The 20,932-nt window shown below is 48.1% G+C and overlaps 1 protein-coding gene across 3 annotated transcripts in view; it reads right to left on the bottom strand.

Moving 5' to 3' along the window:
- The window catches only part of P2RY2 (purinergic receptor P2Y2), a 56,263-nt gene that overhangs the window by 16,829 nt on the left and 18,502 nt on the right, over nucleotides 1-20,932 (bottom strand). For 2 of the 3 annotated variants that reach the window (XM_029602133.1, XM_029602134.1), the window contains exon 2: nucleotides 409-519. The exons of the other annotated variant lie outside the window; for it this stretch is intronic. In XM_029602133.1, coding sequence (XP_029457993.1) covers nucleotides 409-414 — 6 coding nt within the window. In that variant the 5' untranslated portion in view covers nucleotides 415-519. The remainder of the gene's footprint in view (nucleotides 1-408; nucleotides 520-20,932) is intronic. 3 annotated transcript variants of the gene reach the window in all.

Below are 20,932 nucleotides of genomic sequence, written 5' to 3' on the forward strand. Positions count from 1 at the left end.
GACAGATCGTTATGTAGTAGGCGCACGACATGTGCAGCAAGATTGGGCCTGCAGGCAATGAACTCCCCGCATGCAGGGTGAGGCTGCAGCGCTGCTCTGGGTTAGGTTACTGCGGGTTACTCATCCAGCTGTTTGCAAGCCCTGGTGATCTCCACAGAATGTACTACACTATTGATCCTGTGCGCGTGCTGAACCAGGGAGCACTGGGAATGGTGCCGCCCGGTCTGACAAACTGTGCTCTTTGCTCTATCTTTTTTAAATAAGTCAATCAGCAGTTAATCATAGTCAGTAAGAATCATCTTTATTCTCGGATTTTGCTTCATTTCCGACATGGATTTAAACGTTTTAAACAGCTCCTCCTACTTAGCCGGGCCTCCCATAATGAATCGACAGAAGAGACGTACTGACCTGCATCGGAACCCCATGTGGGCGTCACACTGGCATGGGTAAAGCGTGAACACAGCACGGAGAGCTGACGAGCGTCTTCATCGGAGCACCTCGCAGGCCTCGCATGGACTCCTGTAAAGCATGAACACAGTGCAGACAGCTGAACAGCAGATCTCCATCAGAGGGACCCACGTGGGCCTCAGTCTGTGGCTGCAAAGTGCCCGCAGAGTTTAGCTAGAGTTTTCAAAGTAGATTCATGCACCTAAGTCCCCTTTAGAAACTGCCAGGCTGTGTTGGTTCGTATATGTGGGCTCCTGAGCAGGTGCAGATTTCTGCATGCACAGTTATTGGCACACTTTACAAAATCTAAAGCATGCATGTAAATGCTTTCCCCAGAATGCCTGCCGCGAGTGCAGGGAAAAGTACACGCAAAATCATGTACTTATCCCTGCACAGCGCCCCTTCTACCTCCTCAGCTGACTTTCCAAAGGCGATTTCAATGCAGAAACTGGGCATGCAGATAAGTCCTTTAGAAAATTACCCCCATGAAGTCTGAATACAGTACAGACACCTGAAGAGTGAATCTTCAGCAAAGCACTGAACAGGCTTCACACTGATACACAAAATGTATGAAAACAGCTGAACAGCAGACCTTCATTATAACCTCATGCAGACTTCACACTGATACATGTAAAGCATGAATTATTTTATTTATTTATTATTTATTTATTTAATTTTATATACCGGCAACCGTTTGCACATCGTGCCGGTTTACAAGTAACTTACAACAAAAGATATATAGGCGTAGCCTTTACAGAGAACGGTGTATAACATAAACGCAGTAACAGAATAAATAACAAAATAACTAATAAATAACTAAAGGGAGGGATGGAGGGGGGTAGTCGAGACAAATGGGGGGGGCAGGGGGAGGGTGCAAACAGACACAGGGGGATAAGATATGAATTGGGATTCGAGGGAGAAATATGTACATTTGTTATATACAAAATTGTATGAATCATTAGAAGGGGAGGGTATTGGGTGTAGGACCTGAACGGGGGATGTTGGAGAGAGATGAGGGTTGGGCTAGCATGTTAGTTGGTGGAGCTGATGAGGAAAGGGGGTATGCTTGGAGGAAAAGCCAGGTTTTGAGTTTCTTTTGAAAGTAGGTGTGGAGGTTTCGGTACGTAGGTCAAGAGGCATAGAGTTCCAGAGGGATGGGCCTGCAAGGGAAAGGGCTCTATTGGTGGTGGAGATGAGTCTAGTGGATTTTATGGAGGGAGGGATAAGGGTTCCACGGAGGGAAGCACGGGTGGGTCTTGTGGAGGTACGAGGGAGGAAGGGTGGGTTTAGCCAGTTGTAGTGTTCGTTAGTAATACTTTTGTGGATGAGGGTGAGGGTCTTGTAAATAATTCGTGAGTGAATGGGAAGCCAGTGGAGATCAATGAGGGTGGGAGTGATGTGGTCTCTCTTATTGACATTGGTGAGGATGCGAGCAGTAGCGTTTTGGAGGAGTTGTAGGGGTTTGATGTGGGTAGAAGGGAGTCCAAGTAGGAGAGCATTACAGTAGTCAATCTTTGAAAAAATTATGGATTGGAGTACTATACGGAAATCGGAAAAGTAGAGAAGGGGTTTGAGTTTTTTGAGGGTTTGTAGTTTGAAATAGCAGCTGCTAAGGATAGATTTGATATATGGTTTGAAGGTTAGTTGGTTATCAAGTATAACACCCAGGTTTCTTGTGTCAGAGAGAAGGTTGGGGGAATGTAGGGTGGAGAGAGTGGGTGTGGCTGCATGTCTAGAGGAGACGAGGAGGAGCTCAGTTTTTTGCGGATTGAGGGCTAGGTGCATGTCAGTGAGGAGCTGGTTTATTGAGGCGAGAATGGTGTTCCAGTTTTGGATAGCAGTGAGAACAGAGTTTTTGAAAGGGATGAGGATTTGCACATCATCCGCATAGATGAAATGTGTGATACCAAGGTTGGAGAGGAGGTTTGTAAGGGGGAGCATGTAAATATTGAATAAGGTGGAAGAGAGGGAGGATCCTTGGGGAACGCCACAGTCGAGATTAACAGGAGGGGATGTAAAATTGTCTGTGAGGACTGTGTAGGTACGGTTTTGGAGGAAGGACTTTATCCAAGAAAGAGCAGTACCTGAAATTCCTATACTGATGAGGGTGTTGATGAGAATGTTGTGATTTACGGTGTCGAAAGCGGCGGAAATATCTAGCATGGCAATGAGGTAGGAGTTACCGGCATCCATTCCTTTGATGATTGTATCTGTAAGGGAGAGGAGTAGGGATTCCGTACTAAGGTGTTTTCGGAAACCGTATTGTGTTGGTAGGAGTATATTGGATTGTTCTAGGTATTCAGAGAGACGGGAGTTTACTAGTTTCTCAATGACTTTGAGAAGCATGGACAGCTGAACAGTGATTTCACCAGAACCTCGTGCAGACATCATACTGATACATGTAAAGCATGAATACAGCATGGACAGCTGAACAGTGATTTCATTATAACCTCATGCAGACTTCACACTGATACACGTAAAGCATGAATACAGCATGGACAGCTGAACAGTGATTTCATTATAACCTCATGCAGACTTCACACTGATACATGTAAAGCATGAATACAGCATGGACAGCTGAACAGTGATTTCATCAGAACCTCGTGCAGACATCACACTGATACATGTAAAGCATGAATACAGCATGGACAGCTGAACAGTGATTTCATCAGAACCTTGTGCAGATGTCACTCTGATTACCCGTAAAGCATGAATACAGCATGGACAGCTGAAGGGTGGATGTTCAGACCTAACACTGGGACATATAGAGCATGACTGCAGCATGAACAGCTGGAATGCAGGTGCAGGGAAGATTTCTCAAACCAAGATGTGTGGCCATATTTAAAGCAAATGTAAAAAAAAGCAAAAATATATATATAAAAAAAAGCAAAATATAGTTTTATACACAGTGAAAAAGAAAGGAGACTTAAAAGTATGATCAGAAGAGGATGCAGCACAGCCAGGAAACAGTAAAGCTGACGTTTTGAACCATGTATTTCATTGATTTTTAGATTGCCAGTCTGAGTTTACTTATCCCCTCCATAGCAGTGCACAACAGCATTAAAACACAGCCATTCAGTGGCATCTGTTCTGTAGCACCTAAATCATCATCAGCAACATTACAAAGTACATTTTATTACCCATCAAACTGACCCCACATCATTGTGCCCCACCCTAACCCCCATATCCTGTAAATTCCCGCAATAAAACTGGCTTACGAAAACCATTTTTCTCCCACTTCCACCAACCCAATGTAAAAAAACAGCACCTTCATCCACTTCCAACCGATAAAACAAGCTTAGGATGACAAGCAAAACGGCGAGGGTCTACGATAGTAACCCGTTCCAAAAAGAATGAATGTACAGGACATGGGCACCTGTACCACCCCTCCAGAGAGAGCAAAAACAGCCAAAAATGAACAGCAGGTGCTGTGCAAAATAACACCAAGCAAAAAAACAAACAAACAATAAAATAAGTCCAAACTGCAGAAAATAATGTATTTTCTGCTACGTTTTACAGCTCGTGGGGCCTCGCCACAAACCGCGGCACTCACCCAGCACCGCCGACCCCCTGCGGCGGGACTCCGCCATCGCTGCTCTCCGACGAGGCTGCCCCAGGCGCACCCATGCCGGACTCTCCTCCCTTTAAAGGGCCCGCGGTGGGGCAGCGGCTGCAGCGCCTCCAGACGACATCACTGCCTCAGCTCTACGAAAGGGCTTCCCCGGACGCTCAGCAACCGGTCGCCCGCATCTGGTGTACGTGCGAGGTGCGGCTTCATCCTGCGCTCCTGGTCCTCTCCCTGCGTCTGCCTCGTCCCTCCAGCCCAGCCTGCGTCCCCCCCCCCTTCCGGTCTCGTCTTGCCCTACGGTTATCAGTCCTTTTCCTTGCCTTCCGTCACCCGCCTCCGGGCTGCCGGCAGGATCTGACATTAGCCTGAGCCCTGGCCATCCTTGTCTGCCGCCTGTCCCCTGCCCTGGACCCTAGCCTGACTTATGCGCGTAAGTCCAGGGGCTTTTCGGGGGGGGGGGGGGGGAAGGGTCGCGGCCGGCGGGTCATCGGGGGGCGTTCCAGGGGCGTGGCCGCGGCCTCCGGACCAGCCCCCAGACCGGAACATGGCGCGCCAGCAGCCGGCCGGCGTGTGCAAGTTACGCCTGCCTCGGGCAGGCGTAACTTGTAAAATAAAGGTAGGGGGGAATTAGTTAGGGCTGGGGGGTGGGTTAGATAGGGGAAGGTGGGGGGGCCGGAGGGAACGGAGGATGGCTGCGCGGCTTGGCGCGCGCAGGCTGCCGATTTTGCGCAGCCTTGCGCTCGCCAACCTTGTATTTTATAACATGCGTGCGCGGCAGTGCACGCATGTTATAAAATCGGGAGTAGATTTGTTCGCGCCGGGTTGCGCGAACAAATCTACTCCTTCGCGCACCTTTTAAAATCTATCCCTATATATATATATATATATATATATAAAAAGAGAGCAGGATGATATCTGCAGTCCTGGCTCTGATGGCTTTCCTTCCTGGTAGAGATTCCCGGGTTGCTGTGCTGGGTGCACGCTTTAAGCACCTCGAAGCCTAGCGGCACAGACGGTAAGAGGTACCAAGCCGAGCCAGGATGGAAACAGTGGAAGCGCTCCTGCCGTTTCGCTGGGGTTGCCCAGAGTCACAGAGGCACCAAATACAGCCAAAGTGTACAGGAGAAAGGGCTCCCTCAGCCTGCCAGCAAAATAGCTGGGTCGGGGGTGATTATATCATTAGGCCAATGAATGTCCTGAGAATGCAAGCTGCTGGGGATACGGAAACCCAGGAACGTTTTTTTGGGAGGAGGGAAAGACCTAAACGGGCCTGGACGCCTGCATCTTAACACAATTGCTGGCTTTACTGTAGATATCATCTTTTTTTTTTTAAAAGCCAAATGAAAAGCTAATCTGGATTACTCTTTACGTTAAAATGCTAAACGTGGGGACGGGCCTGTGGGCTTGGGGGGTCAGTGTTGCGCGCTGCCAAGCAGAGAAAAAAGAAAAAAGGGGGAGAATCAGTGGAGAAAAGTGAAGCTTTGCAATGCTGCACCTCCCAACAGAGGCTGGGAAAAAAAATAAAAGCTCAATGTATTCTATTGAGCAGAAATGTCTCTCGGTATCCAGCGCTTCCAATGGGTGTAACCTATAGCAGGGTAGAAGTTTTTTCTCCTTTTGTTTATTTTTCAAAACCCAAGAAGTCTGTTGGCAAACCAGCTTCAAAAGGCTTTCTTTGTGCCTTATAGGTACCGTCAGCAGCTAAAAACAGTTCTTATCGTTAATGACTGTTATTTTAAGTAACCTCCACGGAAATTTCATTGTGAAAGAGAGCGAAAGAGGGGAGGGAGAGGGCCGAAGAGAGGAGACAGAGGGAGAGGGAGGGCAGAGAACGGAGGGAGAGAGAGAGAGCTGATTATACCATCTCCTCTCCAACCCTCATGTAACTCTGGTCAGTACTGCGGAGGAGGGACGGGGGTCGGTCACAGACCTGGATGCACAGCAACGTGCCTAGGTCCTGAGCATTTTCCTCATGGGCGCAAAATGGGTGAAAATCTTTCATAAACAGGAACAACCCCCCCCCCCCCGAGGATGCTTTCTGCACTCTGGAATCGCAAGCATGAGAAGGGCCCGGACAAAGAGCTGAAAATCTTTTATAGCCCCGAGTGCAAGAAACCCCAGATGGGCCTGCAGCCAGTCCCTGGTGACGAAAAGGGTGCGCCATCCTGGGACGGGATCCAAGCAGCAGGCACGGTCTGGGTGACTCGTCTTGGGCGCAAAGCTAACGTTGTTTTTCGTTTGCACTAAGCGGCGCTGCCATTTGCATTACGCAGCCTGAAAAATGTGGTGACGGCAGGGGTCTGAGAGAGAAGCCGCTTCGCCGGCACAGTTCCATCACGGGGGGGGGGGGGGCGCAGTTCTGACTTTTTTGCGACCCGTTGGACCCTGGCACGGTGCAGGGGCCCTGCCAAACCATTCTGACACGGTTGCGTGAAGGGCTAACTGCAGCCGAGGCGGGGATGCATAAGCTCTGCACCATCCTGGGGCATCGGCAGATCAGCAAACCGCATTCAGCGAGGAAACGGCAAGATGTTATTAATAAACACCGAGCTCGGAGTGGCTTGTGGCAGATTCACAGACTGATATTCAGCACTTCGTCTGTCACGTTTCTCTGTCCTTGCAGGCTTGCACGGACCAGTGGAGGACAACACATGCATGTCTTAGCTTGCCAAAACCTTAAAAGGCCTGGGAAAGCAGTGGCTTGGCCACCTTTCTACAAGGCAGTCACAATATTTCTGGGGCTCCCTCCAAAGATCTGATCAAAAGAAGTAGGTGCCTGCACGGAAAGAGCAACAATTTCATTATTCGTTTCATTCTGGGTGGATTTCATTTCTGTTCGTTTTGATTTTGTTTTTCTGTTTTACTGCACCTTAGCCAGCCCTAAATACTTAGGAGGTAATTTTAAAAGGAGTTACACATGTAAATATACTATCATAGCAATTTTCAAAAGCCATGTACTCGCGTAGACTGCACTTGTGCATGAATGTCCTATGGACAATTCAATGGCATAATATTGGAGCCATTTTCAAAAGCCGCTTCCACAGGTAAAGCGCATTTACACATGTAAAACCCAATTTTAAGTTGCGTAAATGCTTTTGAAAATCAGGCCCTTAGTGCGTCCGTAAAACAAAATGAGAATTTGTTGGTTTTATCTATTCCGTTTTCTAAATGACACAAAGCAACAAATGTCACCGACGTTTTCACGTTGTTTCATCACAAAAGGACATCCCTGCTAAAAAGCCAGAGGTCTGCTCTATAATTAGCTGCTGCACAACGCAGACGAATTCGGCCTGTCCCCGTCAGCCCTGCTTCTCAAACAGTGAGCCAACAGGTTTCAAGAGTCAGTGAGCTGCTACCGGTTTCTTATTAAGGGGATCTCGCCTGCTCTTTAATGTTCATCACATGATTTAACAAGGAGCTCTGCGGAGGCCCCTACCAGCACTTCCCCATACAGAATCCACTGAAGTCCCAAAAAAATGCTCAGCCATAGCCGGGTAACATTTCCAATAAAGTCCCCTAAGAGACAAAGCTCACGCCTACTTTCCAACCCGCACGCACCAAGCTGATCTTCAAACACAAACTGACAGTCGAAGTGGACCTTGTGTCCGCGGAGACCCTATAATATGGACAAAGGCCCACTCGTGGAGCGTGAGGGGGGCGATTCGAAAAGGGGGGAAAAGGGGGAGGGAAAGAGTTAGCGAGCGTGGGTAGCGTAGAAGTCCGAACGGGGGGGGGGGGGCAGCGTAGGTCCGGAGGGAACGGATGGCAGCTTTTGATTGGCTGGGAGCGAGTTGGTAGTATCTGATAGGGGGAAAATTTTTTGAATTTCGGAGGGAGTTTACGCCGTTCGCAGTAGTTAGTGGTACGGCGGCGGGACAAGCGGGACAATTTGGCTTCCCTCCCACCCACCCTTTTGTTATCTTGTTCTTTGTTTGTATATTGGACAGAACAAATTGTGGTTGTGCAGGTCGTCGCAGCAGGGGCGCTTGGTCCGAACCAGCAGAGTTAAAGCTATGGTTGATGTTAAAGGGATTTCAACAATATGCATGTGATGGTTGACAACTGGGGCTGTTGACAGGGGGTGGTCCCTTGCTGGAAGGAGGCGGGGACCACTGAGGCCAGACCCCTGGCAGGCGGAGGTGGGGGTCCACTCAAGTTGGCTCCTTGCAGGAGGGCAACGGGAGCCGGAACTTGGAGTGAGTGCCAATTATTCGAGCCGAGTGGCTGGTGAAGGCTATCCTGCCGGAAAGTGGCGGATAGACTGAGGGAGGAAATGCTGAAATCCCAGAACAATAGTTGTTGTTTGTTTTTGGGGCTCGGACCATTTATGAATAAAGCTGCGGCCTTTGTTTTCCCAACAAATTGTCTTGGAGTTATTTCTATGTTCAGGGTGGTTGCGAGTGAGTGTGGTCCTGTATGTACATATTATTCCCCCGCATAATTTGTGCTTGAAGATTGGGTGGTCATGCAGGTAAAAAGTGCACGAGTACTTTACGTCAGGGGTGGGCAGCTCCAGTCCTCCAGAGCCCTTCCCCTTGATGAGGCATTGCGCATGCAGCTCGCTCTTATGCAAATTCAGTAGGGATATTCTGAAAACCCCACCAATTAGGAGTCTTCAAGGACTGGAGTTGCCCACCCCTATCTAAGTTGTCCCCGGCTAAAGGCATCCGATGCCCACATGTTGACCGCATGTGTCCATTTTTTGATATTTTCGTGTGCATGAGCAGCATTGTCCCCAATCCAGATTACACCCCGGTGAAAGCCTCATTTTACTATGGCTAAAAGTGCGATTATTGTAAAAATATCTCACAGTTTTGCCTACTGTGCAACCTCACCGAGCCCTGATTCTACCCTGCCCACCAGCTGAGGCCTCCAGCGAGCTCTGCTTCCAGCTATCCGAGCCACCTCCTCACCGACCACCTGACTCGGCAGTTCTTTCACTGCTTAAGCCAGTCTGTCCAGTCCATCAATGCCTCTTCATCGAGTCACCTTGGCTCCTTGACATAGCCACCTTCTCGCTACTCTGTCTTGCACTGCAGCCTACCCAGGCTTTCTGCCTTGCCCTGTGGCCTCTATTGGCTTCCTGCTTCACTCTGTGGTCTCCCAGGCCTCCTTGCCTTGCTCTCTGGCACCTTGGGCCTTTCCTTATACCCTTCGGTCCTGCTAGGTTATCATCCCCAGCCTTGGGCCCTGTTGGGCTTCCATGTTCATTGTTGCCTGTTCTGGTCCAGTCGGTGTTCTGTCTTGCGCCACCCTGTCCAGTTCCTTGTCTGTGTCCCTGTTTTTATCTCATGTCCAGTCCCCAGTCAGGGCCTTTATTCAACCTTGTCTGTCTCCAGCTGCTGCCACGTGAGGGTGCCATTTTTAAAATGGCAGTCATGGAGCCCTTGCTAGGTTTGTACAACGAGAGAGAGAGAGAGAACTGTAAGAGAGAGACCATAACTGTCAGAGGGGCACATTCAATTCAGAGCGGGGGGTTTGGGGGGTGGGGGCAGTGTTACATCAGTCTGCCTAGGGCGCTACAGACCCTTGCACTGGCCCTGCCCAGTATCTGCTCAGCCTCCAGTTCCGCCCAAGCACTAGCCCAACTTCCAGCCATGTTGTTCGCCAGGAGATAAGCCCAACTGGCCCCCAGAACCCAAGGGCTCAACCTGCAGGGGAGGGGGGCTGGCTAGGCAGAAGACCAGCAGTCGTCCAGTCTTGCAGTCCTGTATCGCTCTTGTGGGGGGTGTACCCTGACTCCAGCCTGGTACCCCCATGACAGTATGCATGTACTTTAGGGTGGCAGACAATCCACTTTGGCGGATTCAGTTATTCCTCTGTTTTATCCATGTAATTCCTATCTAAGCCTTTGAAAACTTAGCACAGAGTGTCTAGTGAAATCTTTCACCCCGTTAAGCATAATGCAGTAAGAAACAGCCTTCACATGCCTTTCCCCACAAAGCCCTGTATATAGGTATTCTGGCCTTTTGTGGCTAAAGTATACTTCAGTACAAACCTTAAATTTCAAAAGTAATTCTGGAAATCATTGAATGAAAATAAAACACCACTGGCCCACACACACACAGGGCCGGATTTAGACCTAGGGCGCCACGTTCTGAAGGCATCCATAAACTGGCACTCCCTCTGCTGCTCTCTGATGTCAGGGGTCACAATATCTCTCGTTCCTGGTCCTCTGCCTGTGGGCACCTTAATCTTAAATCCGGCCCTGCTCGCACGCACGCACTCCTCTCTCTCTCTCCGTCTAGATCTACCACATCTTGAGCCCACATGTGCTGCGATGTTGCCTTAAGAAATGTTGATGTACTCCAGGCCTTCCTGCCAGATATGGATCTAAAATCAGTGGCTTGTGTGCCATGGGGTTCAGGCTCCTAACTGAAAATTGTTCACCGTCTTAAAGCTCGCAAGCAGAGATGTCCAAAAGAATATTTCCGGGAAAAGCCAGAACCTGGTCACTCAGCTTTGCTGAAACGCTCGTGCAAGAGGTCTGCTTACGCACCTTTTTTTCTTTTTGTAGATCTCCTTAGTGAAGGCTGAACTGAGAGTTATTATTTATACAAACATCTGAGCCTAGGTGATAAAGCAGCGGTGGCTACAACTGGCTTCAGTGCAGCAACCACAAGATAAAGAGAGTCAACACAGCAAAGCAGTTCCCAACACTAAAACAAGAGTTGTATTCAAGATTCAAGTGGATTCTTCGGAGGCCGGGATGGCCTTATACTGGTCCCAGATAAGAATTATCCAAACTTGATGTTGTTCTATATGAGCTTATGAGACTAGGTTCCCTTCTTCAGATATCATTTTTGAGCAAGGGACACGTGGTCTGCAAAGCTCAGCCTGTGCACAAGATAATTTCCGGATGATTCTTATGGTGGTCTGATAGAAAGTATATCGCAGCCTGTAATCAAACTCATCTCCCTTCAGGGGAGGACTGACCTGGCTACTGTCGCTCTGCATTCAAGAGTCAAGGGAGATGACGCGTCACCCCAAGAACTGGAAACACACCGCTGCGTGCTGAAAGTCACGAAGCCCCTCTCCTGGTTTGAGAGCCCCTCACACAGAGATCCCAGCAAGTCCCAGGGGCAGTTTCGCCATCCTGGACCCTCTAATCTTCCTCTCGGGGATCACCAGTCAAAAAAAAAACAAACAACTCTCCGTGCCTCCCAAAATCAGGACTACAGCCCTACCACACCAGGTTATAAAGGGGAACGCAGCCATCTGAAAAGGCCCTCTCCTGAAGCGGGTAACTGTTAGTAAGGGTTCCTCACAGATACAACGTTTGAAAGGCAGCTCATCAGAAGGTGGAACGGCAGACACCGTTTCAGACTCCGTGCTCTCTCGAAGCGTTCAGCGACGTGACTGGGTGGAGTTGGACTCTCTGTTTTCTTCATCATATTACTGCTGCCCTGGACATAACTGAGCTGAAGGATTGCGAAGTAAAAGTGACTCGCCGCGGACTCCTTAAGCAGCCAGGAATTTGCCTCAATAAATTCCACAAAACTGTCCTCCTTGAACCCTGAGGCTTGAGCTGTACATGTCTTTCTTCTTTTATCTCTCTGCCTTAGCTGTTGCAAGTCGTTCATGGTCTGTCTTATCAGCTGCATTAACCTTCCTGGTTTGGTATCAAGTACTGTGCCTATATTGCTGCATTCAAGGGTAAGGAGCGGAGTGCAAGGGATGCTGGGAAGTGTAGTTGACAGCATTCAGTCAAGGTGGCACGGGAGTGGTAGGTACTCCTGCCCGCACCCCTCTAGTGTGTGTGTGGTATGTCTGTTAGAGCAATCAGCCATTCCATTTAAACTAGATTTGCTCCATGTTAAGGCGTTTCCCCTCTGAGAAACTTGTGCAGCGTTTCGGTATAGGTTCTGATCTTATCACAACACACGGCAAATTTTCAAAGGGTTAGTCGGGATCCACATGCATATGACAAGGAGTTATGCGTGTAGGTTTGCTGAATCCCTGTTAGTGGATTATCAGTTGCCCTTTCAAACAGTCACGCTTTTAGCAGTATTGAAAAGACGTGTTCTGATGGTGTGTTTGGAGCTCCGCACGTGTGTTTACATTGCATAAAATGTGTGCATGCAGTAGGTGTGCCACTAATGGCCAGACCATTGTTCAACTCCACTTAAGGGTCATCTGCAGATCAAGCTAATGATCAAGCACAGTGTACACGGGTACTTACATATGAACATCGGATGGGTTTGTGCAAGCTGAAAAGTATTGCATACTTTGGAAATTGTTTAGCGCAACATGGAGGGGTGATTTTCAATCAGGCACCCAATCCCAGTCATTCCTGTGCTCTAGGGTTAACTATTTCTTCTTGTGTCTGACTGTTGCTCCTTTTGATGATTTGCTTAAAGAATGTGGTTTGTAAAAGGACTTCACAGAACCTACTTACTATTATCAGAAATACATCCCCTTACCAATGATTATATTGACCTACATTGGAGCAGTTGTGGCAACACAGGAGCTTGTCTATATCTTGTGGTCAGCTCCAAAGTTACAATGATTCTGGTCAGTAGTTAGGGCTCTGGTTTCAAGAAAACTCAGGCAACATTGCACCTGGACCCGCAGGTATTCTTACCTGGCAGAAAGCATCACTAATGGAGGGGTAAAGCCCAGCAGACTTCACCTATAAAGCTAGGAGGTTTCCAGAGACAGGAGGTTCAAGGGGTGTTGGTGTTTTAGTGATGGTTGGAAGGGTCCCTCCCCTAAAGGGCAGGTCATTCTTAGAATCTTATACAATGAAGACGCCTTGATTCCTTGGAGGGAGTCAACACTGAAGAGAACTGGGGAGAAGCAGCCGTAGACTTTGGCTCTCCTAGGCTCCAGGATAGGAGAGGGCAAGTGGCTTGCCTCTTGTTCATTGAGAAACTTGTGCCTTGTTCTTGTTTCTGGAAAAACGTGAAACAAATAAATGACGATCGTAAGGATAGTGGACCTTTGTGCTGCGGTGTGGTTGATGTAACCTAGTAGGAGAACCTACCAGGCGCACGCTGGCAGCTAGCAAATGCGTCGTGGGCAGGGACTAGACTGCAGCTTCACCTATACCAGCCCTGTACCCCATGGGTTGATCCTTTGGGGTCCAGGGGCTGGCAGGACATAGGTGAGGGTCCCACAGGGTGTACAGAGAAAAGAGTCCGGGACAAGGCAAAGGTCTGGACCGGCTGCAATGAGACAATAACCAGGAATTAGCCGGAGGTCAAGGCAGGTGGCAAGCAGGGCATAAACAGAATTCTTAGCAGAAGGCAGAGGACAGAGGCAGGAAGAGGGAAATCCAGGTCCAAGGCAGAGGTCATACTGAAGAGACTGGAGAAGGACTGGGATGAAGACAGAGCAGGCTGAGCAATGCAGAACAGGCTGGGTAAGGCAGGATCAGGAACCAAGGCAGGCGTACACGCACTGCTACCGAGCAGGGAGACCTGTTCCTGAGGCAATCCTGTGAGGCGCAGCTGGGCCTTTTATACTCATCCGTGTGACGTTGCTGCTGCGCACCGGCGGCCGGGTTTCCCACCGCGGGGGCTTTATAAGGCGCTGCATGCGTGTGCACCAAGGGGAGCCCGGGGAGCAGCGCTGCAGTCGGACGTCGTGGCGGCATTCCTGCTTCTTCAAAGGCCATCGACTTTGTGGGGTAAGTGCTGCCGGTTGTGGGATGACCCTGCGACCGGCAAACGTTACAATGAGATGATGATGGTTGGAGAAGCGTTTCAAAGAGCGTTCAAAGCCAAAGGACTCTGGAAGATCTAAATTAGACAGGAGAAGGACACCTGTCCATGAACAGTATGCACTGTTTGCTTTGGGAAGAGATTCCTGAATTCGGAGGCAGTATCTGGGGAGAAGGAGAGCCTTTGGCGTAAAGGCCAGGCTCGCTTTTCAACTTTCATTGCTACTCAACGTGCACAAGGGTTTGCGTTTTGAGACTGTGGTCAGTATAGGAACTGTTTTTTTTCTGCCTTCTGCATTATTGAACTGTCTGCTGCATTTGTACATGGAAGTATTTTTATTCAGTAAATTTCATTTTTTTTTTGTTTTTGGAACACAACACTTGGTGTGAAGACTCTTTTTGGAGTGACTGAATGGGATCCCTCAGACCTTACAGGTTAATCCTGTCCCCCACAGCACGAATCCATGTTATCCAGACACAGCAACGAGTATCAGCACTTAGAGTTAATTTATTCACTTCATCCGGGAGTGAAATGAATGACGATGCAAATATAAGTACCAAATGAGAAACTGGAGAGAACTGATGTTCAGCAATTCTTTGAACAACTAGAAAAAGTCATAAAAGTAAATAAGAAACATATGGACGAAGTTATCATAGGTAATTTTAATGTGAACGTGAGGTGACAAAATTGTGGGTCTGCAGGCACATTTCTCAGACCTCAATTCCTGGAACTGTTCTCTCTGTGAACCAAAAAAAACCATGGAGATGAAGCAAAGGATTCTGGGATACTTGACAATGTTCACTAACTCGGCTGTCAGGCACGGTGCCAGCCAGTCTCATCTTTCTGTCTTCCACAAACAGCCCTGCCTTTCAGAGACTGCGTCTAAGATGTCTCTACCAGCCCTTGTACTAAGTGTCCATCTGACCACAAGCTGAACCAGCTTCTCAGAGAAAAAAAAAAAGTATGATTCATTCAGCCAATTGTATTGTTCATCTTGTAGCCCATTAAATTGCATGAATGAAGCTGAGAAATGCAAAGTGAGGCCTTTAAAAAGAGAACAGAGGGCCAGGGAACGTAGGTCTCCTACCACCAGATCCTCCTGCTGTGACTGACCAGCCTAGTGGACTGCACAGGACTCCTGCCTTCCAGGGCCGAACCAAGAACCCCATATCACCTCTGCATTCCTGCTCCACTCCCTGCTGGACAAGCCAGGTCTCCCCCTAACCTCAAAGCGAGCGACAGAAAACAGCAGCAGCCTGCATGCCACAGATGCTCATCTCAGAGAGACACACAGACGAGATACTCCTGACTCTACTAAGGTCTGGAAGAAAATGTAATCTATCAGAGGGGTTAGTGAGGCTGTTATATCTTCAATCTGTGCCAAGACTTTAGTTAAGAGAGTTAAACATTTCTTTACAGGTTGTGAAATACGTGAACATATCTGAGGTCCATATTCAGCGGCACTTAGCCCAGTAAGTTTCAATTGAGCAGCAGTCACTTAGCCGGAAAAATAGTTATCCAGCTAAATAGTTAGACAGCTAAGTGGCAGGCAGGGCCAGGGCATAACTGGGAGGAGCTGAGTTAGTCGGATAACTTATTCAGCTAACTCCGGTCCTGCTGCAGACCTGTCTAAAGTTAGCTAGATAAACTTAGCCTGCTGAATATACAGGCTAAGTTATCTGGATCGATTTATTCAGGTATCTAGCCAAGATGCACAAATCTGTTTGGTTTATTGATTAAAAAGCCCTTTTAAAATCTCTAACGTTAGATAAGCTGAATGAAACCTTGCTCTGATTACAATGAATTGTGATCGATTATTGAGAACATAATTCTCAATACCATGGTGACGGCCCTCGGGTCCATCTGGCTTAAGAGGAGAATGGTTGATAGAATTCTGATGCAAGCACCAGCTATTTATAACTACTGCTGGGTCTGAACAAAAAAAGGTTGGTCAGACACCCAAGGACATCACCAAACACAATTAAAAATCAATTCTGCAACGGTTGGTAAGAAATTTAAGGAATGTATAAAGCAGACCAAGAGCAGAATGTGGATCAGCTCACGACCCGATCTAAAAAAAAAAAAAAAGTGGTATAGAAATGGATAAGAAAACCTGGAATGTCTGAAAACAGAGATCCAAACAAATCCAGACTCCTGAGGACAACCCGAATAGAATTTTAACTACAGATGATTTAAAAAAAAAAATTCATAATGGATGCAGCAGAAGCCATAAGTGTAAAACGTAGAGAGGAAAGGAAGCAAGTAAGGATCTGAAACGGCTGAGCCGTGAGAACAACAAAATTAAAAATATAAGGAAATAAAAAGAAATTCAAAAACGACTGCAGAGAAGGGAAAGAAAGTTACCTTGAACCAAAAATGTAGAAAAGTTCAAAAAGTGGACGAGTGTCAAAGCCCCTCCCGTTTACAAAAATTAAAAATCTGAAAGGTAGGTGGTGTAGAGTGAACTTAAGAGGATGGGATGAAAGGGAGATGGGTAAAGTGCATTGCCTCTACAGTGGTGGTCGGCAGGCGAAACCTTTTGTAGCTACATCCAGTAAGCAGGATCAGGAAGGGGAAGTGAAAAAAAACACAGAACTCGCCAAAAAAGAAAGCCTAAAATAAGCGGCAGGGAGGATTCATAATGCTCTCCCAAATCTGATGAATCAACTGTACATCACTGGGTCACCAGACTTCCTTTTTTTTTTTGGTCCCATTTCTCCAAACCAGGCAAGCCCTGGAGAGCAGAGAGATTACAGTGCAATGAGTTATGAAACCAGTTCAATCATGAAATTATATTGGAATCAAACAGCTACGATCAGGTCATTACCAGGAAATTAAAAAAAACAAAACAAAACATGAAACAACAAGAGGAATACAGTGCTAGCGGTATCTAAGAAAAGGTATGTACAAGACATGATAGATTACGCGCGATCTGTAAACTCTATGGAAGAAATCTGAACATCAAGATGAAAAGGAATACCAACACTACAGAAATATTTTTCCGATGGAACAAAACTGAAATGAAGTAAAGAATGTAACTATCCGGGCAGTGCGATCACAGGAGATGGAAAGTGATTAACAGAAGTGAAAAGATGAAACGGGTCTTACGGAACTTTAGGGAGTTCCTTGTAAGAAACTCTTACGAGGAACCAAAAACTAAAGAAAGGGCTACCGAGTGCATTCAGCTTCCCGGCACAGGCTGCAGAAGTGAAACCTGAGCATGCCGCGCTACAGAAGCACGCGGAGGGCGAGCTGGGAGGGCGCGATCTCCAATGAGCGCGCGCAACACGGGGGGGGGGGGGGGGGAGGTGGAGGAAGCCCGCCGGAAAATCTGGCCAAGAGGAAATGAGATTTTCTGGTCCTGTACTCGGGGGCTGCGGTGGCAAATTAGTACTGGAGGGCACGCTAGACTGTTCGGAGGTCTTCTGATCTTTTTCAGTGGTAAAAAATAAATAAATAAAGATAAGACACTGCACAGTGTTGGAAACAGAAATCCTTTTCTAGACATTGTTACAGGCACAATGATGTCAGGAGCAGACAGCACCTGTCTTTAAAACTTTTTCTTAATACGGATTTCATTCTGTTTTAATTTGATTTGAAGTTGTCATATTTTTTAAATATGCCAATTTTCTTTCAAAAAAAAAAAAAAAAAAAAAACTAAACTAAAAATGTATCTTTTCCTGTATTAATATCACTGCAGTTAGAAAAGCTGCTGGCCCTGACAGTTTGCTTCTGTTCTTTCTAGAGAAATCTTTACGCCATCCTGCCTTCCAGCCCAAACACTCAACCCCTAACTCCTGACGGCGTGTTAGAAACAAAACAGTCATAGCCATGGCTGTGCCTGGATTTTGTAGCGCTTTTTAATTTTTCACTGACGAGGTTCTAAAGAATTTCAGCAGGGTAAGTTCCAGGATCATGGCCGGCCCTCGTGTGAAGTTTGAACGGGATCAGTCTACTTTTAATAGCGGTTATCCTGCCTCTGGACAGATGGACGAGCAGACGCAACCACTGCATGAGCGCTTTCTGTTATAAAAATTGTTAAAACCTTCAAAGGAGTAAACATATTCAAATGAAGAAAGATAACCAATCACGGGCACAAATTATGATTCTTAAAATTGTGAGAGACCAGATATTGTCTTATTTTATAGAACACAGCCTTGAGACAAACGAGGTAATACATTTAGCTACAAGATAATGATGATAAACTGCACTATTATATTTTGAGGTTATTTTTAATATATAACATGAAATATATTTCAAAATAATATATCCCTGCTGGAACTGGGGCAATACGATTTTGGCTCCTGACCTTGTAGTGGCAAATGCATTTAGTACCGATGACTACAATTTTAAGTTACTTAAGCTTCTTAATTGTAGTTATCAATTCACTTACCACTGAGATACCCAAACCTAGGGTGACCGCATGGCTCCACGTCCAGGGGGAGAGGCGGAGTCAGTCATGGTCTTATGGCATTTCAGGCACGGAGTGGTGCCCTTACTGCCTCATCTGAGAAAAGCAGGGAGTCGTCGCCATACCAGCACTGGGAGTAATACCAGGACTGGGGGTAATACCAGCACTGGGGGCAATACCAGGACTGGGGGTAATACCAGCACTGGGGGCAATACCAGGACTGGGGGTAATACCAGCACTGGGGCAATACCAGGACTGGGGGTAATACCAGCACTGGGGGTAATACCAGGACTGGGAGTAATACCAGCACTGGGGGCAATACCAGCACTGGGAGTAATACCAGGATTGGGGGTAATACCAGGACTGGGGGTAATACCAGCACTGGGGGTAATACCAGGACTGGGGGCAATACCAGGACTGGGGGTAATACCAGCACTGGGGGTAATACCAGGACTGGGGGCAATACCAGGACTGGGGGTAATACCAGCACTGGGGGCAATACCAGGACTGGGGGTAATACCAGGACTGGGGGCAATACCAGGACTGGCTGCCCCTGCCTCCCTGGCCAAGGAGCTCTATGGCCGCTCTTATATATAGGACCTGGGTGCTTTCTGGTCACCTAGAATAAGGCTCAAAGTGACAAGGGAAACGCCAACTCCGTGACATAAATCAAGTTGTAGAGCACAATGTAAGGACCTAAAACATCACGAGGTGAAAACGAGCTCTTCCTGGCAAAGCACTGCCTCCTCTCCCTCAACTAAGGGTAGGACGGCAGGAATCAGACCCGTGATTCCCAAACTTGTATCCGGCATGATCTCCCCCCCCCCCACACACACACACGCGCATTTTAACGCTTGAAAATTCATACGACCCCCGCCACGGCGAGCAAAACAAACTAGAAAACCTTCACACCTCCCCCCCCCCCCCCCACCACCGCTCACTCAAAGATGTGGAAAGTTAGTAGTGGAGGTGGCAGCGGCGGCAGTCGGTGGGGACCCTCCCAGGCCCCGATCTGGCCACTGCTGCTGACTGGGGGGGGGTCGCAATGGGGAGCCTCTGAAGTAAATAATTTACTAAGTGCAAATTTTAATAAAGTGAAAAAGTGCATTTCACCTGGAAAAAAAAATGAAACTGAGATGGGAAAAAAAAAACGATTTTGCAATAAAGTTTTCTTTTTTTGTTGTTGTTGTTGTCGTGGCAGTGACTGAGGCAGAAAAGGCCGAATTCCTGGAATCTTGCTGAGGAAGAAAACAACCTGCTGAAGACTGAGAAATCCTGCGGTATTCGGTATGCAAAGCCTAAGAAAGAAAAAGCGAAAGCAGACAGAAGGAGGAAGGAGGATTCTGTAAAGCCACCGCAGCTCTCGCTCTTGCTGGCCTCGTGGCGGACTTCACGCCCTGCTCTACCCCCGAGCACCTCACAAACTCCGTGTCTTCCACAGAGGAACAAAATCAATGAGCGGAAAACGAAAGGAGCCAAAAAGAGGGTCACCCGCAGCCCCCCCCCCCTGGGGCTAAAGTCTGTGGATGTAAGGTAGCCCAGGCTTTCAAGGCGGGTTTCTGCGACTTAGTCTGCTTTAGGAATTCCTGGGCCGCGCGCGTGCGCATTCGCGCGTGAAGATAACTCCCGCTCCCGAGCGGGCGTAACAACCCGCGTGCAACAGTTACGCGCCTACTTCAGAAAGCTGAAAAATGTGTGTAAAAGCTTTCCCTGACCCAGCTCCACACCCCCCCCCCCTCCCCGAACACCTATCACAAATGCAAGGAAAAGTGTACGCGTAATCAAATTCCACGCAGACTCTTCCCCGCACGACCCCCCCTTCCCTCTCACCAGATAATTTCCATAAGCCGATTTATGCAGATCAAGGCTTCTGAAAATTGTCCCTCCGAGCGTCGTAGACACAAAATGGGAAAAGCTCGTTAGTACATCCGGCCCAAAATGCGAGAAACCCCTTGGTACTTGTGGCCCGAAGACGCTATGCACTTTTCACATGACGGAGGCGGCTTCTCACGTGGAGCAGGCGCTACAAGACGACATGCACGCGAGCAGTAAGTTGCCCGGTGTTCATGGGATCTTTGTCTGCCGCCCAGCTTCCACCATACGTCCATGTGTTCAGCTCTCCTCCGGCCGCTTACCCTGCTGTGCAGGTCTGGCTGCACTGTGGCCACCGAAGGAAGGGTTTCTGCAAGGTGGAGTCACAAGAGGGAGCCAATCCTTCTGAAGGATGGGAGCAAAGACGTCAGGGTCAGGAGGTCTGCTCCTACCTAAGGCGCAGAACCCTGACCACCAGAAAACAAGACTGGAAAAGTGTACTCCATGGGGTCTACAAAATTCACCAGCACTTACTCCTGCGCGTGTGTGGATGAAAAATGTCTCAGACGGGCACGCGCTGTACGGCATCCCTACAGTACCCACCGTAAAGAACACCCAAAAACGTCTGGAGAAAATCCGGAGGGCTGGAGACAGGCGCAGGCCCAAATTTAGGCAACAGACGTGCACGTTTTGACGGTGCCAAATATCCAAGCCATCGGGAAGCCCGATCCTGCTTGCTTTAGCGCCGCGCACTGATACAGCTTCAAGAGGGGAAGTCACCCCGACAACTCTCCTTATGGGACCCCAAATCTTCAATCCAGCCCAGGGCAGACGGATGCGGCTCTTCTTCACAAAAGTGAGAGTAAGGAGGAGGCTGGGAACCACAGGCCGGTTGGTTTGACCTCGGCAGCGAGTACATTAAAGGAATCGATGCCAAGACGGAGGAGAGTGAATTTTCTGGAATCCGACGGATTACACGACCTGAGGCAGCGAGGGGTTTTATTAGGTCTTATCAGACAAACCTGATCA

The sequence above is a fragment of the Rhinatrema bivittatum genome, chromosome 5 (assembly GCF_901001135.1).
Source record: "Rhinatrema bivittatum chromosome 5, aRhiBiv1.1, whole genome shotgun sequence".
NCBI classification, from domain to species: domain Eukaryota; kingdom Metazoa; phylum Chordata; class Amphibia; order Gymnophiona; family Rhinatrematidae; genus Rhinatrema; species Rhinatrema bivittatum.